At 44.7% G+C, this 25,301-nt stretch overlaps 1 protein-coding gene across 1 annotated transcript; it reads left to right on the top strand.

The window, feature by feature from the left end:
• Positions 1-6: 6 nt before the first annotated feature.
• LOC104277802 (homeobox protein BarH-like 2) lies at positions 7-25,223 on the top strand. Its single transcript, XM_009874555.1, has 4 exons — positions 7-108; positions 21,109-21,406; positions 23,714-23,798; positions 24,954-25,223. The coding sequence occupies exons 2-4, from the start codon at positions 21,354-21,356 to the stop codon at positions 25,203-25,205; spliced, it is 390 nt and encodes a 129-aa protein (XP_009872857.1). The 5' UTR covers positions 7-108; positions 21,109-21,353; the 3' UTR covers positions 25,206-25,223.
• Positions 25,224-25,301: the final 78 nt, after the last annotated feature.

Here is a 25,301-nt window from a genome sequence, read left to right as displayed (position 1 = left end):
TCGACGAGATCCTCTCCAAGGAAACCTGCGATTACTTCGAGAAACTTTCCCTTTACTCCGTTTGTCCGGCTCTCTTGGTCCGCCCCAAACCGCTGCACTCCTGCGCCGGTAAGCCGGGGAGAAGCGCGGGGAGCGGGGAGGGTCGCGCATCCCCGGAGGATGCTCCAGGAGCAAACTTTCCCCCAGACTTGTGGCTTTCCCCCCAGATCTGAGTTTTCCCCCAAAGCCGAGTTTTCACGCCCCATCCCTGAGCGAACAGGGGTGCCTTCGCTCCCTGCGTTTTCCCGGGGAAAGCTTGGGTGGTGGGGTTCAGCCAGAATCCTCCCCGAGCTACTGATGCAAAAGGGAATGACCTTGAAAAGTCCCCTCCAGCCCAACACATTCTTTGATTCTATTCTCTGATGACTTAACAGGAGCGCAGGTCCTGTAGAAAGCGGCCTCGAACCACCGGTGTTTGGGTTTTTTCCCATTGCCATTTCTGAGAGTAGAAAGGAATTAATACTGAAATCCAGAAACGGAGGAAAAATGCCCTCGAGATGCTCTAAATTCTCTCATCCTTTAAACCAAGTTATGCTATTTCTAACAGCAGAGGTATGAAAATACCTCTGATCAGTTTTCTGCACAAGGAAATCCGTGCAAAGGGCTCTCTCCTGGGCAGACAGCGCTGATTTCTGCGCAGCAAACTGAGCGATTGGGCCTTGACCATGGGAATTATTAGATTTCACAAGCACATTGCTGTAATGTTAGCTTTCAAAAATCCACATGAAAAGTAAAAATATTATCCTTATAATGCATTCCAGATTTTTTTTTAAAAAAGAATCTGTTTCTGGTGAAATAGGCGGTTTTCCAGATTTATATTCTTCTCCTAAGGCCAGACTTCCAATGCGGACACCTAATGTCTTAAGAGAATCCAGTGATGAAACTGAAACTTTAGAGTTTTTTGAAGAAGGTACTTTAAATATTTGCAAAAGACTAATTCAGAGTAAAATAATATATAGTTCAAGGTCATAAAATCCTGTTTTCTTTTATCCTGAGAATGTTCGTTTTGTGTTTGCATTAAGTTGTGTTTAAAGATTCAAGACCTGCACTTTGGCTTGTTTTGTTGTGTTTTATTTTATTTTATTTTTATTGCTTAGCTGAATATAAATAAGAAGGAACTTTTCAGATCTTAGTGGAGCTGTGCTAATAGAAATCTTGCTGTTAGGGTGTCCTAAGAGTTTGATGAGTAGAGTAAACCCTTGGTCCAAGCATAAGTCTTCCTCCAACCTCAATATTTATTTTGTAAATACTGGTTATTAAAGATCCAGAAGTGATCAGGAGGCTGGATAACCAGCTTTTGGGAGGGAGTTACGTGAACATTTATTTCTTCTGATGGATTTGTGCATGAACGATCCTCTGACTAATCTCTGACATATTTTTATGCGAGAAGATCTGGTTGTTAATCAAGACTTTGCCGACACGGGCATTTTTCAGCCTAGCTACTGCACGGGCAGTGAAATTCGGGGCTTGGCCAAAATACTCACGAACGTCCCAAATGGGTTCAGTGTGTGGCAGCTCACAGTTCTGCAGAGGGGTCCCAGTTCTGCTCGCGTTGGAGTCAGCGGCGTGACTTCCACAGAAATTATGTCTTTGCAAGACTTCTATATTAAATAATCATTAATAATCCTCCGATGATTCAGCCGCGGATCCTGAGTGATGCCAGCAATTCTACGGGGGTTACAGTTCAATTAAAGCCTTTTTTTTTCCTCTTTGTGCCTGGGATCTTGAAGGAGTTTGCCCTCAAGGTTGCGTTTCTAGCCCAAGCTCTGGCCTGTCCCTGTGTCAGGGCGGATTGTGAATCTCTGCCTGTGGAATAAGTTTTATGGAGGTGCAGTGCTTGAGGAGTGAAGCGCACAGGGAGATTTGCTCACGGGTTTAAAACCGTAAAAGAAATTGCTGCGGAAGCCTGCGCTTCCAAACTGTAAGCCTTCTAAGATTTTATAGGTACAATTAAGTCCTATATGGATTAGATGATGGGATTTATTTTTTTTATTATTATGAAATTCTGTCACCATCTAAGAAACGGACAATACTACAAAAGATAACTAAATATAAAAGAATTAGGAAAATACCCAATACAAAAACAAGACAGAAAAAACCCGCCACAAACTCACAGTAAATAAATAACTAAAGGCTGCAGAAATGCAGAACTATGGCATTGAACTTGCTGCTTGTGTTTTGTCTCTCTAGTTAATCAGGAAGGGAGTGAGCGCTTAGTCTCTTTGCAGTCTAAAAAAAATGAGTCTTATCCTAAATCATAGAAATTTACCTCACCAGGATACTCAGAGCTGGGAGTGTCCAAACCAGTAATGAGTAATTAATTACTTGAGCTGAACTTCTCCTCAGCAGCGCGGCTTTTTCTCGAGTCAGGAGTCGAAGTTTTGCGGGCGTTTTCCCGGGCTAAAGAGTTAATAGTTCTTTCATCTTGGGTGAAGTCACAGAAGTCTGATATGTCTTTATAATTTATTTGGAGCTGAAAGATGGAAGATGTTGTTGTCGTGCTGTATGTGTGTTTAACAACATCCCTTGTTAAGTGATCTGAAAAACACTGGGAACCAAATGGAAAATATTTTTCTTTTGGCTATGAAAGGCTAAATATTTAAGTGTGTGCAGCCGAACTGGGACAAAACAGATGTCATTGGGAAGACTTCCCATTTCGAGAGAGCTCCAACCCAACTTTTTCTTTGGAAAGAAGAACATAATTCCCTGTAAAAAGGATCCATCACTAGTTTAAAATTTGGTGTACAAACACTGACTGTGGCGTTTGTTGAGCCGAGCAAACAAGGCTGTGCTCATACTGAGCCTAGTGCAGGTTCAGAGCCATCGTGATTAAAAAACATAGTAATGTTAAGCCAAAAATCATTTCAGACAGTCATTAATACCTCTTTGATTTATTACTTTTTGGATTGTGATGACTTAGGGAAAGTATTATTAGGTTTGTTTCATGATATTTATATTGACTTTTCATATTATGTCCTATCTAATTAATTTATATAAGTAATGATTACATTATTAATGTATTATTAATGTATACTGTGGTTGGTTTGTTACGGTGGTTTTTGAGGGTTGCTTTTCGGCTGAGCGGAGTCCTACAGGAATCGCTTTTCAAATTGTCTTTATGTGATTTTTTTTAATTTTTAAAATACCTGTAGGTGCCTCTAGACCTATTCCGGTTCAAGACCCATTTTGGTTCTAGACCTATTTTGGTTTGTTTTTTTCAAAATCTTGGTTTAGCGATGCATTTCAAATCCCTTTGTCATCTTTGTAGTTCTGGGCATGATAAAGAGTCAAAGGACATCATGAGTGTGTGATGTTATGAGGTCAAACTGGAACTGCTTCCTAGTTATCGAAGTAACAAAAATCACTGAAAAATAAACGCCAGGGGTTGGGCGGAGGGGAAGTCCCCTGGCTGCAGTGGAATTTGTCACTTTGTGTATTAATAAGCAACAATGTTGGTCTTGCATGTCCTTTCTAAACTATCCAAATGAGTTGAGATGGCTGGATTAAAAAAGAATTGCATTGCCTCTTACAAGAGAGAGCTTTGAGAGCCTTCAGTTTGTTTTAGCAACGTACACAGCGCTTATTGCCTATGCTGTGTCTTCATTTCTACCAACACCTATTCCAGAGCTATTATTTTTACTATTTTTTTCTGAGGATGAGAATTTGTTTGGTTTTTGTGCGATTGAGGTGTTGATGGAGGCAGCTATCCAGTCCAGAATTGCTCAAAACTTGAATTCTTCTTTTCCGATTCTTTTGTCTGCCTTCTGTTGTTTTATCTTAGGATCAAATTGGGGCCTGCTTAACCTAAAGATTTTTTTAGGGTGGCTGTTTTGCTGGTATATTTGATATTTTCTGGATTAAACTAAATGATACCTGCAACCAGCAGGGCCTGTGGGGAATCATTACTTGTGCGAAAAACTTTGGTGCTTTTGGTTCTCGGTCATTCCCTCATCCTGGAGATATTTTAGATGTGTGCCTGTGGTGGCAGGAGCGGGGACGCGATCCCTCACGACGTCTGTTGAAGACCAGTGTCCCAAAATGTATCTGCTGAGGGAAGCAAGTCAAAAAGAATGTGCTTGTTTACATAGCACCAACTTAAATTGTAAAGCATTAAGTGTCTCTGTGTGGAAATCCACGCTGCTGCAAGACTGTTGGGGACTTTTTCTTCATGTTTGTGCCAACGCAAGAAGAAAAAAATTTTTTTTTACAAGCTCCGCATGTTTATTGGGCTTAGCTGACAAAGGTCGGTGTAATTCTGTGGTTTAATAGCAAAAAGCAAAGGCAAAAATTATGAAGGAAATGTATTTGGGAGAAATGCTTGTGGGCTTTGAAAGTGGATTCATCTGGAACTGCTCAAGATTGGGCATAAAATTTAAAATTCAAAAGCCTGGTGTTTTCTGGTATGCCTACCTTAGTTTTTATATGTTTTGATGTCTTTAGTGGAAAATATAGCTCAAAAATGCCAAGAAATGGCATAGGAGGGATAATAAAGGGCTGGCTAATAATAACTATGTCGTTGGAGAAGCGTCTGTCAATTTTCTCCAATATTAGGGTGGTATTTCAGAAGCAAAGCCAGATCAGAATCTGATTTCGAAACCAGGTCTCACTTCGACTGAGCAGGCTCAGAAGGAGTTTCAATGCTAGCTATTAAAAAAATCTGGAATCGAGACTGAATTTTGCTGCCTGTATCTCAGCGCAGTTAATGGTGAATAAAAGAAATTAATGAAAGGCAAAACCGCATGGAACAAAGCAGAAAATCACACCCTAGCGACTGCAATAAAACGTACTATAGAAAGAGAGCCGTGTTGTGGTTGTGGTTAAGCATGAATAAGCATTCCGGAGGACTGCTATAATAGGAGGTATTAATGAATGTGGGATTCCGCTGGGAAAATTGACACCTAGACCTTGTTTTCTAAAGCCTCGCAGCTTGCGCTGAGGCACAGTTTAAATCCACCTGCACTCTGGTTTAGGTTTAAGGGCTTTAGATTTGTAAAAAAAAATTAAAATCTGCAATTTGGCTCTTGGAGACTGCACAGTACAGACCTAGCGCTGCAGCTCTCGCGTTGTTGCGGTCGTTATTTTAATGGCTTTTATTCACCTTGCTGCTGTAAAATGCAGGGAAAGGCAGATCTGTCTAATGTCCCCCAACGCTCCCAACTTGAGCTGGGTATAAGCAAGAATCTCCACTGGGGAAGGAGGGGAAAAAGAGACTGTTCTGAGCCAACGTGTTGCGTGAAGCTCCCAGTCAACTCGCTGGGCTACGGGGAGCAGAGCAGTAGCTAAGGAGACTTTTTGTTTTTAATTCTGTTTACTTGTGTTGAGCATTCCGTTTCTTTTCCAGCTCTGAGTGTGGTGAGGGACAGGTCTCAGGATCGTCATCTTGGCGGCACGTTGATCAGAGCATTGATCCACCGTCGGAAGGGATTTAACGCTGATGGGAGCGTTGTAAACGGGTTTGGATGACTGAAAGGAGTCTCTGCCTTTCGGATGAAGTCACTTCTTTGCTCTCAGTGCAAGGTGAAAATAGGAGGAGGAGTCAGAAAAATGGATGTTTGGGTTTGTTGGTAGGTCGAAGAAATAGCAATCAATTGTCCTTTTCAGTTTGCAGTGAAGCAAAATGGGTTAGATTAATTTTGGCAGGGGGTGGAAATCGGATCGGGGAAAATATGTGATCAAATAAATACTGAAAACGTATCTTCTAAAGGCTGAACCAAAACTTTCTAACACTTTCCTTTTTTATATGAGACATTTGGCAAAGCAATGAAGTTGCTTTCTGTCTTGCGAAATTGTTTTTCTTTTTCTCTTTTGATGAAAGGAAGTTACGATCGATCATTTTCAGTCATTTCTATTTAAGAACTGCTCCAGCTGGGCTGTAGAAGCCAGAACGTGTTAACACGAGCTTCGTTTGCTAGGAAAGAATTAATTCCTTGGAAAGTCAAGGACCTGATTTGTGATCTCAGCTGTATTTGTGTAAGTCGAGACAAAGTCGGTAACAGAGCAGGACCACGAGAACAAGCTGGTGGGAGCTGAGCAGCAGATGTCCTAGGCCCTCCCTCTGCCAGGACGAGTTTCCGTGCCGTGTCTGGTCGCTCCCACCACGGGAGGAGGTTACTGTGAGAGTTTTGAGGTAGCTTAGCGGCAAGAAATCATGAGATCGTGTCAATATTACCATCCAGGGGATGGATTTCTCCCCATCCAGGGTTATCTGTTGTTTCTTGTGCTCTGAGGGAGGATCTCCCTGAGAGATTTCTCGCCCTTGTTGGGTGATGTGACATTGCCGAAGCTACATCTTAATGACATCTTTGAAAAGATAGGGAGATTTGGTGTTAGGACCTGGCTAACACAGTAAATACTTGATATTTTTGAGATATCACCTGAATTAAATTTTAATAGAAGTGAAGTTGAAGCAAGAACAGGTCCCTGTAGCTTCGAGTGTTGCCACATCCAGTGTACAGCTGCCTACATTTATCCATTAAAAACCAAAACACTGTTGTGTAAGCACAGGAAGGTTGAAGCCTCAATAAAAGCATCTTCTTTTACAAGACGGAGAAACATGCGCGATATGTTTGTGGTTACTTAAATAGGGTATCTTATGACAGATTAACCTGTCATCTGTGAAGCAAAATGAGCAGTGGGGGTACTTTCTCATGGAAGAGCTCTGTTTGCGTGCCGTACGTATCACGTAGGTCTAATTGCCTGCCATTAGATGTCTTTAGGAAGGCCTGGTCCTCTGGCTTGCCTTTCTTCATGTGACTCAAAGAGGAAAAATATGAAAAGTCCCCCTGAAATAGAACCGAGTAACGTAATCACTGATACAATATAAGCCTGAAGCAAAGGAGTTTGGTTTTTTTTGGCCGCAAAACAGTTGCGTGAGTTTGTGAGCACATTTTGCTTCACCCTTCTGTCTGTTTTGTTCAAAACCTCTTCTTGACAGCTTTGCTAACAGTTCATTTTGTTCCTGCGGTGACTAAATAGTGGAGGAGCTGAAATGTGAAGTCCTCTGTAAGAGCAGAGGACAGTACGAGGCAGTTTGGATCTCTGCTGCCTGCTCTTTTGCTTTTCTTTAAATAGATTTGCATGGAGTTTCTGGACAGCCGTGAAATTCTCCACGGCGGGACAGGAAGCCCTGCCAGAAGTTAGAAGGGTTGGTTTCACCTTGTTGCAACGAATTACAGAGCAATCATAAATGATGGGAAGGAGTTTGATGAAGTGGGTGAGGAACAATTGATGGATTATTTTAGTTAAAGTTACTTAGAGCCCAATCCAACTCCCACTGAAGTCAATTAAATCGTCGTTGGAGCAGGGCCAAAATGAGTCAAATTCAATTATGCCTGAACTGTAAACATTTTAAAGCACATTATTATAAGGTAGTTTAGCACTTAAATTACGCTAAAACAAAAGCATTTACGAAATCCCAGCCCCATAGTGTTTTATTTCCACAACACTAATGAAACCCTTTTTCTTGTGGCTGGAGACAAAGACCTCTTAGACTGGTGCCAAGCCCCTGCAGCACCTGTCTGTTGTGGAGAGATGTCGCAGCAATTGATACCGTAGAGGTATTTCTGGCTGTCAGAGCCCAGCTAGCTCACAACTGCGCGAGAAGAGACGGCCAGGATCTCTGAAAAGAGGTTGGAGAAATCCTGGTGGCATTTCTCCTCATCGTCAGGATTTCGAGAGCTTACTTGTGTAAGTATCAGCAGCGAGACTTTGGCATGAGCGTATCGCAAAGCTGGCATGGGCATGGATATCCATCCTTATCTCAGATGAACAAAGTACGGCATCCAAAGTATTATGGAAAAAGAAATAATCTACGTAATAAAAAGATGTATAAACACATTCAGGTGTAACAACGTGCGGTGGCATTTTCAGAAAATCGGGTTGTCTTTTTAAGCTGTGATTCACAAGCCTACTGTAAGACAATTTATGTATAGTTTTATAAATTCAGAATTGATCCTTTGCGTCCTGCCCTCCGAATTTCTCCTCACCGTCCCTTTTCCAGCAGGGTCAAGGTATCTCCTGCTGTTTGGAGCAGCTCAGAGTTGGCAGGTAATAGAGTTTTTTGGCTCGAGTTTGTCTTGGGTGGTTTTAGCACCGCATCCTAAGTGCCATCCCTAAAGATCTGTCAGAAGCTTGGGACATGGCGAGCGGGGAATTGCTGTTGACGGGAATATCTCGGAGTGAACTGTACCCGTCCCCGCAGACAGACGATCCCCCGGTCAATGCCGAGCGCTGGAAGGACTTGTGCAGGGTTTGGAGAGGATCTGGCGTGTTTGCTGTGTTTGTAAGCAGCTGCCTTCGAACTGGAAGGTCTGGCCTGATCCGAGTTTTAGCGAAGGGCACGGCAGCGCTCTGGCTCTGTGAGAGGCCGTCGGGATGGATGGAGATGCCAAGTGTTTGCGGAGCTGGGACAGAACAGAAAAGGGGACGTGAGTGGGAGCGAAAGATGGGTTTCACGGCGTGCACAGCTAGCACGGGAGTGCTGACTGTCTTCAGAGCAGTTCAGCTGGCCTAAATGGACTTAGTTTTTGGTCTGGTGAACTTAATTTGGCCAATTATTTCTTTTTTCTTTTGTGCTGTCAGAGTTTTTGTGATTGGTTCGCCTTTTTTTTTGCATTTTGCATGCATTTCTATTAATAGCAGGATCAATTAATAGCTTCCACTAATGCTTTCTGAAGAGATTGCAACTATGAAATTTCTGCCTTTTAGAGAAGCGTAGAAGCGATACCCATCCAGCGGTGTCGACCGGGAAAAAGGGGTACGGTCACAATAAACATTGCAGCAGAGCAATGCTCAAGAACATTAAGCAGCAGAGCTGGTGCTGAATTTTTTTAATTACCTCTGCAGTGATTAGAACTTCTTGCTGACAATTTGCTAGGTCAGAGCCCACTTTAACCCTGCAGCCAGTCATGCCCACAAGGTATTCCTTCAGTATTTCTTACATTTGCAGAAAGTTATAATGGAATAGCTGCTTTGTTAATTAACTGAAAAATCCATCCAGAAGAAAAGTGATATGTTACTTTAGTGCGGCTTAAAGTGCGGTGGACTCTTTCAGTTTGTCTTCTCAAACTGTTTGTTTTCTCCAAAAGCCAATCATGGGTCATTTGCTTCCAGCAATTGATAGGGACATTGTAAATGTTTGGCCACTTGATGACAAAGATTTAATATAAATGTTTGAAAAATTGTTGCCTTTGGTTAAACTGGGGCCAGTTTGCACATTGTGAGAATATTCAAATACGCACCTCATCTAGTTGCTCTCCACAAAACTGACTTCATTCAGATGTCTCATTTTTTATAGCAATCAGTAAATAGTATTTATGTAATAGCAAATATGTATTTTAAACTCTATTTTAACCCTTTGGATCCTGCAGATTGTGTCCAAATACTGCTTTTCTCAGTACCTCTCGATTTCCCCCACTGTCCCCACTTCTTATTTACTACTTGAAGCCCACAGAAGTTCAGGGTGTGTAGAAAAAGGAAAGGAATTGCATCAGACTGCAAATACGTGAAGGTTTTCTGCTGAGCGTTCATTTAGCTGGCAGCTTGGGACACGCCGCTGCTGGGAGCAGGGATAACTGGATGGAATTTGTGATTTTGCAGACCCCGTGGAATAGCTGAGAACTTTGCAGTGGACATTTGGTGGCTTGGCCTTCTCTCCAGGGCTTTGCCCTTGACTCGCTACGTGCTACGGAGCCAATTAAATGCTTGCTGCGTGCCTCATCTTTCCTGGGAGTTGAAGGAAAACAGCGGTTCGTGGCACACTTGTGCAAAGTTTTGCAAGATGCTTTGCCAAGAAACGTGAGAGAAGCCAAAAGCAATATGGTCAGGAGGGATTGCGTGTGTTTAACTGTGCTCTTCATGAGGATTAATTAAAACCCGTGTTTTTCTTCCCACCAGAGAGAAGTCTGTAGGAGGGAAGAGACTTGCCCACAAATCGCCTTAAGATAGGTGTTAAGACTTTGTAGGGGGTTCAACTCATTCACTCGCAGTTTTTAGCCATCCTTTGACCCATTACTGGACTTTTTTCATTCTCTGCCACGCCTCGCTGGGTTTTTCGATTCGCTCTTTTCGCCGTCTCCTCTCGGCACAAAGCGCATCTGATCCTGCTTGAGTTCAAGTCGAACTTTCGAACCCATGACGTCAAGTTGGTTTGGAATTAGGCAAAACCAGTTTGCCCATCCCTCGTTGTAAAAGGGTTAATCCTCTAAACTATTGAGAGACAAGGGCAGGGAATTATGAAAGGAGCCCCTGTTTTATAAGCGTTTGTATTGCCAGTGCTTGAATACCGGTAATAAGTAGGTTGCTTCAGTGATTAATGACTGTGTTCTACACGCTGATGATGGATGATGTGTCTTATTGTAGAAGCCATTTATTTTCATTTGGTCTCCTCACCCAAGCAGTACTGGAAATGAGATGTTAACGTCTTGGTGGGAGTATGTTTCCTTCTCAACAATGTAATGAAAGGTGACCCACAAAGGGGAGAAAATAATTAAAAGCTTGCCTTTTTTAGCCTCTGTGCAAAGACAACTGACGTGGATTTTTTTTTTTTTCTTATTTTAATTGCCATATCTGAGTCTCATCGCAGCAGCATCATATAAAAGAGCCTGCTAATGGTGATATTTGGCAAATGTAACAAATATTCCCTGTGGACTCATTTAGATGGCCATCATGTAAAAACTGGCAGCCACAGCTGCTCTTTGGCAGAATATCTTTATTGGTTTAGAAGAACTTTTTTAAAAAAAAAAAAAAGGCTGGAAAAAGTTATTTTGGTTTGAAAAACCACGCAGTGCATATGTGCCTGGTATTGGAGGAGTTCCTGTGGAAACATTGCCAGTTGCACAATAACAGGATACGTGCATTGCTTCAATATTACCATATATATTAATGGCACATTAAGGAATTTCGTAATCATATGACACAAAGGAGAGGTCTGAGTGCCGCGCTCATGCAATCTATTAACGTGAGCTAATAACACCTCTGCCTCCCCTTGTGGTTTCCGTTTGAGTACTTCCCAGCCCGTACGACAACCTTGTGTGGTAGGTATCGTCATCATCCTCACTGGGCATGTGGGGAAAACAGAAGTCCAGGGAGATGCGGGGACTTGGCAGCAGTAGGGTTGGCAACGCCATGCCCAAAATCTACATCTAAGCCAACAGAACCTTGTTCTTTTGGTCCTTTATGGGGCAGGTGGGAGTAAATCAAGTCGGTGGGTATGAGGTGATATTCCCATCAGCCTGCAGTTGTTTCTAACGCTAGCGGGAACCGTACGCCCACACGTGTGTGGAGGGAAGAAAGGGCTGCTTTGTTTTGTTGGGGTTTTTTGTGTATTGACTTTAGTGTTTGGTATTTCAATGAGATGATCGAGTCACGGACGTACCTGAGGAACACGGCAATGCTGCATTCCTCAGTGACAGGTGCTGCAGGAGAATCGGAGGTGTTGATGTTGGTGATAACCAAAGCTTTGACTCGACGCCCTCCAAACCTTAGGGTGAAGGAGGGTTTCTCGTCTGGATCCCTAAATCAGAGTATTTCTAGGGGCACGCTTGCAGTTTTAGATCAGAGCTGTCGCAAACAGGTGTCCTTCTAACGTTTGTGTCCATCAGCTCTCAGCTGAAGGTAGCAGAAGTTGGGCACTGCAGAAACCCAACGCAATCCCTTATGATTAATTCGGGCCCATCTCCACCCTGTCTAATCTGTATTTGTCTGGAGATGTGAAAACAATGTCTCCTTGGCTGGCTTCCTATCAGAACAGACAAATACCCAGCACACTGGTGTCTGACATGAGTGAGGGCCCATGTTCTTTGCAGACTGGGACAGCTAGGGCTTACAACTGGAATTTCTGGCTTACCCTTCTACCGGTGCTGTCGTACAGGCTGCCTGGTTTCTGGGAAAACCTTGTCATCGCTTTTCTGACATAGAAGCGGTTGCATGCCTCCAAAGCACTTTGTGACTCTCAGGTTGACATTTTTCTCATGGAATTGCTTATTTGGGGTGTGTCCATTTTGAGACTGCCCATCCTTGAGACATTTTTCTAGCTTGCTCGTTGAGGTGAGATGAATTTCAATAGGAGCAAAACTTGTTTCGGGCTTCAGCTGAGAAAAAAAACAACAAAAAAGCAGTCATTGGATTTGATGTTGGAGGCTATGCCCATTTGTACAGATGATACAATCTGGTGTAGGGGGGGCTGAGCAGTTATTTGGTGTCAACTGAGCTATTGGCTATTGTGCTTGTTGCTAACCTGGGTTTCCGTGCTACAGGCCGACTCCATAGCTGCCTTGTCTGCTCTGCTTGTGGCTCCCTCCACCGGCTTTACTCCACCGTGAAAATCCATGGGTAATGCTGTGGTCTGACGTGCTCTTTCCATGATGCCTGTAGTAGGGAGTGCAGCTTGCCCTGTCCTTGCTCACTCCTGGAGCACAGGGCAGGCTAATGAAGTACAGATCATAGAATCCTAGACTGGCCTAGGTTGGAAGGGACCTTAGATATCATTTAACCCAACCTCCCTCTCATGTACAGGGACACCACCTCTCGACTAGACCAGGCAACACATGGGGACGATGTTGAAGCGAGGGGAAAATTCAGTTTGCCTGGAGACCAGGAGTGTGACTGATGGGAACATCCTACCTCCCCCGGTCCGTACCGGATAGTCAGAGCTGCAGGTAGAGACGGTGACAAAGCTGTATGACTGAGGCTTCTTGCAACATCTTGGCTCATGACTAACTGTAGATGGCCCTGAAATCAAGGGAGCTGCTTTGGGACTGATGTTGCCAGCACCCATTTTTAGCAGTGTTGCGAAATGATTTGCAATGAAAGTTTCCTATAAATTGGGAGTTCAGCTGTATTTTTTTTCCCCTCGCCCTGATCAAAAAGTTAAAAGCTTAGCTGTCCTTGGTTCATTCAGTTTAAGATTCAGTCCATGAGGTGACATGGCTGTGCTGTTATTTTATGTGGAGGGAATAAAAATAGCCATGCCGTGTGCCGGTGGAAGCTGTGACATAGTCTTTGTCGGCTTATTCATCCGAAAAGGTCAGCTTTGGAGGTGCTCTAGACTCTGTTAATAGGGTTTCAGCTTCCCGGAATAATACTGTGATGTGCATTATGATTAGCTTTATTCCCTGTGTGTGTCTCTCCTCCTTACCCCAGCCGCAAGAGCTGGGTTAAGATTGCTGATCTACTTGGCGAACACAAAGGATAGACAGGCTGTGAACAAAACTTGCTCGTGTATCGCTTGCATCCTTCTAAACTGCATTGTTTGTGCAGCTGTTCAGCCAAATCGTCCACAGAGTTTATTTTTGTCTGTAGAGGAAGCAGAGATGAGTTTTCTCTCTGTTAGGGCAGATGCAAGATCAGAGATTCATAGATACGGCTCAGAGAGACCAACGTCTCTGCTAAACGTGTCCTGATGGGGGCAAGATTATTAATAACGCAGCCCTTGCGATGATAAGCTCCAATTATAAGAGGCAAAGGCTTTGCCAGGATGTGACAGGTCTCTTTCAGGTTAACTTAAAGTCCCCCTTTCATTTCAGTGTGGAGGAAAAGAGGGAGGTGTCTGTGCATTTTAAACACTGATCTACTATTCTCCTGAGAAGGAAAAAGCATTTTCCGAAAGATCCATCAGGCAAAATTTACACAGTCTGGTGTTTAGAAACAGTTGAGCTCCCTTTTCTTCCCCATGTGTCACTCACCAGAGTGTTTGAGAGGCTCGAAGCAGGAAGAGGTAGTGATATTTACGGCCAGCTTTTTGCTGGAGCTCACACAAGGGGCGGCTTGAGAAACCTAAAGAGTGCTTTTGTGTGCACAGCTAGTCAGCTGCCCAAGGCTGGTGTTTGCCTGTGGATGGTGCGATAATAATTAACAGAGCAGGAAGTAAAGGGCTGAGTGATTTATGCATGGCATGGCATTATGCATTTGAACTTGGGCAGAAACTGTGAAATCTTGAGAGAAGGCAGATTTATCAGATGTGAGGATGTAAGAATGGTCATGTGTCAGCCTAAAGTCCATATAGACTGGAGTCTTGGATAGCAGCCAGTGAGAGATAGTTAGGGAGCAATATAAAGAAAGCAAAGTGACTTACCCTTCTGTTAAACTATACCCTCCGAGCCCTGATGATGTGTTTCTCAAGCTAAGTCCAAATCTTGCTCCTTGACCGGTGACACCATCTGGACAGAGGATAGGATTTGGCCTCCTACACTTCTCCCCAGTGTCCTGGCTGTCATCAGGAAAGACAGAAACTTGTTGCAACTTAAGCTGAGAGTTGTGTCTTCTTGGTGCAGTGTTTCTCCTCCGCCCCCGCTAGACAAGACCAGAGGCTGCCTGTAAATCCCTTTCTTCTAGCTATTTGATTCTGTAATCTTCTGGCTATTTTGCCTGCTAAATCTGGGTCCAGCAAGTGATGAGCTCTACAGTTGGGTCTTATCCCTGGTAATGGAGGAAACGCTTGGCTGGAGGATTTAACATGACTTCATTCAAGAGAAGGAGCTTCAACGTGAAATTGGCTTAATGGAGCCAAAGGTAAACGAGCTGGTGGCTTATATCCCAGTAACTTTCTTGCTTTGTCGTTTGTGGAGATGTTTGTTTGTGCTTGTGATTATTTCTCTGGGACTGATGTGCCCGGTCTTAAAATTCCCTTGGAGGCCAAACAGCGAGTGCCTGGAATGGAGGTTCCTCTCCAACCCCGTGTCCGTTTGGAGATGTTTCCAGTCATGATGGCCATGGGCCATATCTCCCAAGAGGCATCTGCTTGGGTTCAGAGCACCTCCCTTCCCACCGAGCAGGCTTTAAAGGGACCATCTGCTCAAGATGAGGAATCCCAGACAGAATTACTTTTCTGTAGTCTCAGACAAAGAGCAGGACCTCTCTGAGCCATGCTCAGTTTGCCTGAAGAGTGTAGATTTGAATCAAGGGGGCTCCCTTCCAAAAGGCACGTTGCCGTTTGAATACGTGAAGCGGAATAATTCGGAACAGAGAAGTGGTGTCGATTCATTCTCCGCTGATTAAGCCAGAGCGCTATTACATCTGCTACGAAGGATTTCTCGAGTGCTGGCCAAATAGATGCTTTAAATGCTTCTTTAAAAAAAATAAATTATATATAAATTTTCTTCTTCACTGAGGATCTGACAAGGTCCTGGCACACTCCCCTGTTTGACAGGCAGCCTGGAAGAAAGGCTGCTGTGTGCAAGAACAACCTACAGCATCCAGGTGCTGCTTGCTTATATCTTTCCAGCAATTGCGAAGAAGCTCAGCAGTTGAGCATCGCTGTCCTGTGATCACACAAAACCACAGCAGAGCAACCAGCCCCAGGATAGCAGCACAACCAGATCTTTCCACTCCAGGTTCAACATGCGTTCCCGTCTCCTTCCCCACCAGTACGGCCCTCGAACAAAGCCGGTTTGTTATAATGGTTATAGCCAAGCCTGCCAGAAAAACCTTGGTGCCATCCTCCAGGGAGCTGGCATCCCTGGAGTCACTGATGCTGTAGGTGAATTTTCTGAGAGAAATAATTGCCCCATATCCAGTCGTGTCTAAGGCAGGGTATTACACATCCGCCTGAGACAAGTTCTTGTTCAAGGAGGCTCTCAGGCTCATCTTTTGTTCAAGGCTAATTACTTACTGTGTGTACGGTGCCTTTAACCTGTAAAAAAGCACAATATAAATATCAAATGTCATTATTAAGTAAGGATTAATTATCTTTCTGGTTAGATTTTGTGAAGGCCTCCGGCGTGCATGCCTCAGATGCATTCAAACTTATTAATTACTGTTATTATGTGGAAGCTATCCTGAAACATTATGTTAATAAATTGCTAATGGAGACAGGCTTGAAGCAGAAAACCTGGATCTCACGGCTCTGAGTGCTGAGCACTCGCGTTTAAAGGGTCTGAGGATCACATGCAGGTTTTCCAGCTATTTCAGTATTCAAAGAGGGATAAGCTCTGTAGAGCTGCCTTACAGTAAGACTGGAAGGAACGAGAATCAAAGTCTGGTTGATGTGAAGGACTCCTGACAAATTATCTGTCAGCACCTCTCTGGGCAAGCGTTCTTTGACAGGGATGGAAGTCCAGACTTGGTGCTACCGCTGGGCTTGAGGCTCAGTTGACTTGTGCAGTGACCAGCTTCAGCAAGACTTGGTGGCTATGCCCGGACTTCCAGCCCATTAGGAGAGGACACAAGAGGGGCAGCAAGCTCTGAAAGACCATCTCTGTCAACATATTACACCAACTCCTGTCTTGGAAACCGTCGAGCTGTCAACACGGCGTTCACAACCTAATTAGCCCACCTCTCTTCAGGCCATAATTAGCTCAGGTGCAATCACAGCCTGGCATGGCTCTGCTGCTTCCTGTTCTAGAGATGGCTGAGGGTTCTGTGTGCAGCATAGCATAAACATCACCCAGGTCTTTTTTTAAAGATTAGGACTCGGGTGTTTGTTAATGATAGGTGGCAGGGCTTGTGGGAGAGGACGCTGAGTTTCTGGATTGTGCCAGGTAGATGCTCGGCTGTGACTCTGGTGGTAGAGTCCAGCCAGTATCTGTGGGAGTGATGTGGGTGGGCAGTCTCAGCTTTTGGGGATCTGTGGTGGAAAAAGAAGGCGCAACACCCTCCCTGCTGAAGGAATACCTATGGTTCAACTTGTTTCTTTTGACTTCTTTGCTTCACTCAGGGCTTGCTTCTTCCTTTCAGTAGGCTGCCTGCTCCTTCAGCAAAACGAAGCTCTTTCCTACATGAACTCAACTCCTTCTCAGTTCCCTTTTGTTTTGACACTCAGGAGACAGCAGATTTATGGCCCTTCCTGAGTCGTAAGTTCATTTTCTTTTATTATTTACCTTTCACGGCAGCTCGTTCTGAGCGAGATCTCGTTCTGCCTCCGAGCAGGGCTGACCTGCCAAGAGAAGCTGATCCATAAATCTTTCCTTCCTTTTTTTGAGTTTCCAAAACAGAATTAGCTGAGTTTGCCTGGGAGGAAAACTGTTCTGCCATTGCCGGCAGTCAAACAGTGCAATTAATTAGTGCTTTCCCTTTTCTCTTCCCTCTAGTCTTTGTCTGCCAGAATTGAAAGTAAGCCGGGGAGGAGGACGAGAAAGAAGGGGGAAAAGCTTTGTTTGAAGGATTTATTTTGAATTAAAACTTTTGCAAGGTGATCTGGTCTAGTGGTGGTGTACCTACTGCATCGTATCTAGTGGTCAGAAGAGGTTTAATAGAAATGTCCCGGCACGACTTCAGGTCAAGAGATGACTTCAGGTTTGTCTGATGAAGAGCAATTGTTCCCAACTCCAGCTCATGTAGCCGAGGCCGCTGTGGTGAGACTCGTCTTTGCTGTTTTACACCTTGCGTTCACACCCAGGGTAAGAAACAGGAAAAAAGCTGACATGGTGCAGCTTTACACTTGGGATATTTTCTTGATTTGGCTGGTCAGAATTTACATTCCTGACTGAAACCTTCTAGAGAAAATGGATTGAATTCTCTGTCCTCCTTCTTAATGTTACAGCTGAAAAGCCAACCAAGTAAAGGAAAAAAACAATAATCTTTGGCTACGTTAGCTCATGATGCGTTTCTAGGACAAATAATTTCCATATAACTAGGAAGTGGGAGTCCAGGGTTCTTGTAGACCTGCATGGTTGCAGTAAGCCAATTTATTTCAAGGTGGTACAGTCAGTGCATTGTGCAAGGGACGGATCTGTTACTCCCTGTATAGTGGCTGCCAGTGTGGTCTGATTTAAATAGCAAAGCAAAATGTTTTCAGATCCTTAGAAAACTTTCTGCAGATCCAACGTCCTTTTTATTTTTAGCTCTTGGTTAGTTTTAGCAACTGAGTGGCCAGATGTTAGCTTCATGGACAGAAATAAGAGCTATCTTGATGCTTGAAATTGAAACTATTCACAATGCTTAAAAAATAAATGCGGGAAAACTTGTGTTGCTTAAGTTGTCCCTAGGAAGAGCACTGAGATCCCTGAGTCCTAAACCACTGGTAGCTTCACCACTGGACTCTGTGACCCTTGGATTATTTTGGATGGAAACAATAAAACACTTGAGGCGTGTTGCTAGGGTAGCAAACAAATTCCCCATTTTCTGGCTTACGTGGGCTGCTTTTTGATTTCAAGAGCAAAAGACTGATGGGTCAGGATTGGAAAAATTGCTCAGAGGACAGTGCAGGAAAGAAGCGTTCAGCTGAAGCTGTTTTGAAAGGCAGGTACTGGGAGGAAGAGTGCTTCATTTCCATTCCTTCCCATTTTGGGAGACAGAGCATGTCACAACAGTGCTGAGCAGACAAGAGCTGCTTGCCAGCATTTAATTTGTTGAAGATTAGGAAATTATTCCATTCTTACAATACCATGTCAGTCTAGAGATACCTTTGAACTCCGGGGGATGTGAAATTTTAGATCTAGCCTCAGATTTCGTTGTGTTCGGAAGCCAAGGCTTTATCAGAGCAAGAAGTGTACGGATGGTTTAAGGGGAATCGTGTTAATAGTGTACCTAGAGACAATGGATTGGCTCAACTTCAGCTGCCCTTGAACTCTGGGATAACTACATCCAGAACAGGACACTGAATTTAGGCTTTTTTCTTTGCAATCTAGAAGCTAGCTTGTACAACGCAGAGCCTAGCTATTTCTGATTTACTCTGTTTGCCTGCTAAAGCATTGCCCCCTTTCTGACCAGCAGCTTTTTCCCCTGAAAATACCTACAGCCTTGAATCCCACATCCTTCTCTAAATGCTGGCCCTACTCTAAGCCCTAACCACCCCGCGCCCCATCAGGCTGAGGGAAGAAAGCTGAGAAGTCTTGTACACGGCTGGGCTGACCCTCAGCAGGTGCTTTCATTATTTACGATGGTTTCTAAAAGCATCATCGCAACTGTTGGCGTCAAAGGGTAAGCAAAGCTTCTCTTAGGAGCACAAATGATAAACAAACCAAAGACGCTCGGTGTCAAGAGCCTCACAAATCTGTTCACCACCTGGAGCTCGAAGCAACTCAGGAGTTGCAAACCACTGCCTGCCCACAAGTAGAACAGCGGTTTCAGAAGTGCCGTAAGTAAAATAAGCGTCCTGACGCGGGCACCAAAAATACGCGTGTCCCGAGCTTTTCTGAGCGTTTGGCCAGGTCGCAGCTGCTGGCTGGTGAACATTTTGCAAAATGTATCCCCTCATTCAGGTGCTCGGCACTTGGAAATGTGGACCTGAATGACATCACCTGCTTCTCTGATAACCAACCGCGGGTTTACCCTGCAAAACCAGCCAAGTTCTCACTGCTTGCCATGGAAGGAGGAAAACAATTCTTTTTATTTTTCTTTTTTTTTCCTGTTCCTACCTGATTATTAGAAAAATATCCTGAAGAGACTTTCCTCTGTTTGATGGAGGTGATCTTAAGGTCTGGGATCATTGTAGCTAGCCTTCTGCCACTCCAAGCAGTCCCACATATCACATGGGAAAGCAAATATCCCTGATGCCTCTGATATCAAATACCTTTTGCTGACCTCCCTTGAAGAAAATTCCTTGTAAAAAACTGCTTTTGTCTATAGGTTTCCGTCACTGGGAGCCTTGCAGGGGTTTCTGAGCTCTGGTGATTTATTACTCTGTAATCTTGTAGTTTATGGAGAGTCCTGCTGGAAACACACGGGGGTACGAGGGTAAAAGTATCAATTAACCAGTGATCTGGTGCCAAAAGCCACCCATGGGCAAGGACAGGAATGGGGTTTCAGGCTCAGAGAATAAACCTGCAGTGGAGCAGGAGCTCCGGGGCTGGAAAGGTTTGAACCAGCACTCCCTAATGGTAGGATATAAGGGCCTGTAAGAAGACTGTATCCACTACAGAGACGGTGAGGTTGTAAATCAAGGCAGAATTTCTGCCAAGTTTTGAGCTTCAACTGGAAAAATATCCGCAGAAGGCAAAGGTAGATAACGTTTTACACGAGCTAAAGGTTGGCTTGGCAATTCTGATCTCATCTCTCGAGTACTTCCTTAGTGTTGAAGTGGAATGGTTCAAGTTTAATGGAGATAGTTTGGGGTTTGGTGATGTGGAGATGTGGAGGAGAAAGGAAGGCTTAAGTTGCGGTCTGTTGGGATTTGCAGTGTTTTGGCAGTAGCTTTCCAGCATTGCTTTGTAAGTGGCTGGATTTGGAACAGCTTGGAGAGAAGCGACGATCAACAAGCCGCGTGATTCGTTGCTGTAGCCCTTGCACTGCAGCTTCCCTGGGACTTGATTTCTGCCATCAGAGCCCTTCACTTGGGGAAGGAATACAGGTCATCAGCAGGCCAGGCTGGCAACTCCTTTCTTCCACTGCGGCGAGTTGTTCTCTGAAATAGACTCACTGAAGTCTAAGGATCATTATTTTCATCAGTGGTGACTCATATTAATGGTTTCACAATCAGACCTGCTGGTGTAATATGTTCCTTTCCACAGTACGTTTATCTAAACATCTCGGAATACTTTATGTACATTAAACTTCGATTCATGTTTTGCCACCGGTGAAGTAGGGAAGGAGGATTGTTTCCATTTTGCAAATGAGGTAAACTGAGGCACGGAGTGAGAAAGTGACTTGCCCGAGAGTGCAGGTTGGTTGCAGAGTTGTGTAGGGTGCCATCCTGCAATGAGTGTAAGTTTTCCATACGTGGCCCTCTTTTCCCCGCCTGAATTTTAAAGGAACATTTGATTTCCTAAGGCTAAGGCTGAGCAGAAATCCGTCTCGAGCTATAAACTCAGAAAGTCTGATGTGAATCACAACTTGCTCTGGTGCTTGGGAACATTTAGATTTGTCATCCCAGACTGGCCCTGACCTGAAAGGATTGGAGCAGAACGGCTGCTTAGTTTTTTAGGGCTGGTATCAACTGGTTGGTTTAAGATGGGGAGTTAAGTGTCAGTGAAGAACGCTGCTTCCGATCTGGTCATCCTCATTTGTCTGACTAGGCAACAGGGTCAGTGTAGGCAGCAGAATTTAATCTCTTGTGCTAATTAGATGGCTTCAATGGTCATTTAACTAGCGAGTGGCAGAGGCAGGAAGGGTATTCCTCTCTCCCCAGTGCCCCCATTACTTAAACATATTGTCACCAAACTGACCTTTATGCCTCTCTGCTTCCTTCCCTGCCAGGGTCCCCTTCTCTGAGGGCATATCCGCTCATCTCCGTCATCACCAGGCAGCCCTCCGTGCTCCCTCACCTCGTCCCAGCTGCCACCAGCTCCCGCGTGCTGCCAGCCCAAACCTCCTCGGGCACCGCGAGCTCGGAGGCACCTGCCAGCGAGACCCATGCCAGCAGCGAGTCGGAGGCAGAGCAGCCCACGCCTCGGTTAAAAAAGCCGCGCCGGAGTCGGACCATCTTCACGGAGCTCCAGCTGATGGGCTTGGAGAAGAAATTCCAGAAGCAGAAGTATCTCTCTACCCCTGACAGGTAGGTCAATCCCTTACACTAGGAAAAGGAATGAGCAAAAAGGCTGCTCAGCTGTTCCCACGCTGAACACTCCCTGGCTCTAGCGTGCTGCCTTCTAGCTCCACAGAGATGCCTCTGCCGTTGGCCAAGGACGTGGGCAGATGACCAGATTCAATTTCAAGGCTAACTTTGCCTGGGATCAAAGGTGACACAAATAGATTGCATCAATGGAAACGCCTCGTGGTGATACATGTGCTCGATAGCAGGGATCCAGGCTCAGAGCTAGGCAAGGCACAAAGCAGAAGGCTCTCTGTCTTTCCAGTTCTTGCTGCACGCCTGAAAACTGGTGCAGTGTGTTTCCTCCTAGCACCTGGTGGTGGATGGCTGTGTCCCCGTGGCAGACGAAAGGTTGACTGCTGAACGAGCTTTCATCTAGCAGGCTTGGGCAGCAGTTCAATGAGAAGGTGGTGGCCTGTCCATCAGCTTGGAAAACGGAGCCAGGGTTGCACAGGGTTGAAGGCTGCCTTGGCCTTGTGAAGGCACAAACAAGTAGCTTGTGTTTGTGAAGGAAAAGGCAAGTTTGTAGGGACTGCTTGGTACCAGGTGGACAAACCAAACTGAGGAGAGGCTTTAGTGTTTTTAAAGGCTTTGAATCCTATTCCGCAAATTCAAATTGCGAGGAAAAATCCCGTCTGATTCCTATGACATTTGTATGAGGGTTTGAAAGGTACAACAGACCTTGAACTTCACAGATGGCAGTGCCCCAATATTTAAATTGGTTTTTTGCTTGTACTGCCTGTCACCAAAGCTGAGGATCGCAGCCAGCCCAAATTTCACGGGCCTGGCCAGGCTGTCTCATACCATTTCAAAGCTCCTAATGCACCTGTACTGACTCCTCATGGCTTCACATAACCAGGTGGTTGCTGAAGCACTCGAGGCTGTTAATTAATTTTATCGTATGACTGTTCCTTGGCTTTGTCTGTGTTTGAGGCTGATGAACAATTCCTGCCCTTGTACCGCTTCCCCTCTGTTTGTTTCCTCGGGTTTCTAGGCAGTGCTGGTTACGCTAACGCATGTGGCAAGACCTGGGGACTGGTTGCGGGTGATGGCAGCGTGGTAAGACGTGCACAAAGGCAAGGAGAGTTAGTCAAGCTGTGCCTCTCTCTGTCAGCTCATGGCTGGAAACGTGGTGGGTTGTGATCTGCGTTCACTCCTACAGCTTTTGGCCTGGGTGCAAGATTGTCCTGCTGGGAGAGCAACTTGAGTAGTAGTAAGGGAGTGCAGCACGACAGGATAATGCCCTTGCTGGATTTTGCTTTTCAAATAAAAGTAGCGGTATCGTTAAGCCAATGGAGTGTCTCACAGATGTTATGTAGTGGCCTAGGTAGGAGGCAAACCAAACCTGTAGCGGGTGAAAAGCGCGGATCCATGAGGGTGAGCACAGAAAGCTGGTGTGAGGTGTGTAGGTGTTTGCAAGTATAAGAGTGAGGCTGATTGCCCTGGGAGCCCAGCTGCAACATGTTTTATGAAAAGCTTGGCCTCGACCCTATCCAAAAGTGGGGAAATATTTGACAAAAAATTCACCCAATCCTTGGAATGTGACCCCAGGATGGAGTTATCCCACCTGCAGGACTCGTGTGACTCTTCGGGGCGCTTGCTCAGCGTTGTTGAGGATTTCCAACTCCGTCCATTGTGCAACTCCACTTCCAAACTGCCAGATGCGTGGTGCTCTCACCTGTGGGGAAGGATGAAGAGTTACTCTGAGCTGCATTTGCTTCATACCCTGGGTTTTAATACAGAAATAATGAATGGTTTCAGGTGAACTCACATAGGCTGGAGATTTGTGGAGGATGAATCGGGATTATGGGTTGACTGCCACGTATACCCTTAAGCTAAACACGCAAATAATAAATTTGCTTATAAGCCAGAATTGCTTATAATAGCAGAATGCATAAGAAATTAATAGATTTAGGGGTACTACTACTCCACGAGGAATCAGAAAGTATTATTATCCCCAGGGAAGAAGAAGTATGATACAAAGAGCCACACTTTCAGAGGCAGACTGATCCCTCAGTTCTGACGTGTTTGCATCAAACACCACAGACCTGCTTTATCAGGGATGTTCTGGACCAGTAGCTCCTCGCTTCGTGTACAACCCTGGAGTGTTCCACAGAGGGCAGGCAAACTCTGCAACTTCTAGGCGGGCACGTTTGTCCAGCAGTCACAGAGGAGAAAAAAGACCAGAGAGCCTGCAAACACCTAAGTATTCTTGCCTTTTCCATAAGAGCATCTATCTCTACATCCTAAATTGTCTGTTTTGTCTCCCAGGCTTGACTTAGCCCAGTCCTTGGGGCTGACCCAGCTCCAGGTGAAGACGTGGTACCAGAACCGGAGGATGAAGTGGAAGAAAATGGTGAGTGGTTTGTTACCATTTCTCCACGGTCCTTAAAAAGCGATTTCAAAAGAACAGATTTGGAAGCTGAGCACAGCGTCAGCGCCCCGTGTCTATTTATACAGAATTTCGGTTTGTTCTCGATCGCTTTTTGGAGAGACGTAACTCTTTATAAAAAATGTTCGTACTGCAGCATATGTGGTGGGCTAGAGGGGACCATAGGCAGTGGGAAGAACACAAAGCCAAGAGATGAAAGAAATTAGAACAGCACGGATGGAAGATCCAAAATATCTCCCTCTGCATTTTTGGCATTCCCATGATCTTAATGCTTGTGAGATTGGTTATGTACAGAGACAAAAAAGATCGTGTTGCTCCATGGAAACCAATGCAGTTATGAGAGCTAATACCACTAATTCTCACTTTTCATATTTTCCTTTAGCCTCTTCCCCTTTTTTCTCAGCTTTGTGCCCCTTTTCCAGTTAAAATGCTTTTAGAAATGACAACTGTCGAATAAATCCTGGTGGGAACCGTGATGCTGTGACATTCTCCAGTGGAGATGTTTATGTATTCTGATCTGGGAGAGGAGAGGCACTTCCAGGCTCTATCTTTGAATGTACATGACAGCTGCAGAGGTTACTGCCACTTAAAAACAAATTTGGGATTAGCTTGGGTACAGAACTTTGGTTGGAAGTGTTCTGTTGCTGAAGGGTGAGGAGATTAAACATAGGAGCAGATCTGTCTTGCTGACTCCCCACCTTTACTCAGATGAGAGAGGTCTCATACAGATGTTGGAAAAAAAAAGAAAATCAAAAGAAAGTCTATTTCAGAGAGCAAAGAGGAATGTGGTCAGAGGAAATCCTTGCTAAGGTTTGTGACTGTTCTTGCTTGGACTTTGAATAAAGAAAACACTCAGGAACTGAATTCTGCATAAAATCTTGTCTGTACTTTTGAGGCTTTGGGGCCCAACTTAGAGACCTCCAGAATCTTGGGTGTCCTTGCTGGATCGTTTAATTTCCATGAGAAAATGAGTGAGCTCGCTCCATGAATGCAGCACGTGAGGCTGAAAGGGTGACCTAAGTCACGGATGAACTTTGAGGTCAAAGCTGAGCTTTGTCCTTCTCTAAAGGATGTCTCGGGAATTCAGACTGGTCCTGACGTCTCGTCTCTTTGCTCCAGGTGCTGAAGGGTGGGCAGGAAGCTCCAACGAAGCCCAAAGGCCGTCCGAAGAAAAACTCCATTCCCACCTCAGAGGAAATCGAAGCGGAAGAGAAAATGAACAGCCAGGCTCAGAGTCAGGAGCTGGAGGGATCTCAAGCACCCGAGGAGCCTAAACTGACAGAGGAGAAGCCAGAAGTCTCTTTGGAGACAGAGAAATTGCCAGAACATATATCAGAGCCCTCCTCAGAGGAGACTACGCCATTAAGTTAAAAGGAAAAGAAAGGAGGGGGAAAAAAAGTAAAAAAAAAATTAAAAAAAAAAAAAATCCCAAACCCAAATATATATATATGTATATATATATATTTA

The sequence above is a fragment of the Apaloderma vittatum genome, unplaced genomic scaffold (genome assembly GCF_000703405.1).
Source record: "Apaloderma vittatum isolate BGI_N311 unplaced genomic scaffold, ASM70340v1 scaffold37598, whole genome shotgun sequence".
Lineage (NCBI taxonomy): Eukaryota > Metazoa > Chordata > Aves > Trogoniformes > Trogonidae > Apaloderma > Apaloderma vittatum.
The sequence above is the reverse complement of the archived record's forward strand: the minus strand, read 5'-3'. Positions and strand labels throughout refer to the sequence as shown.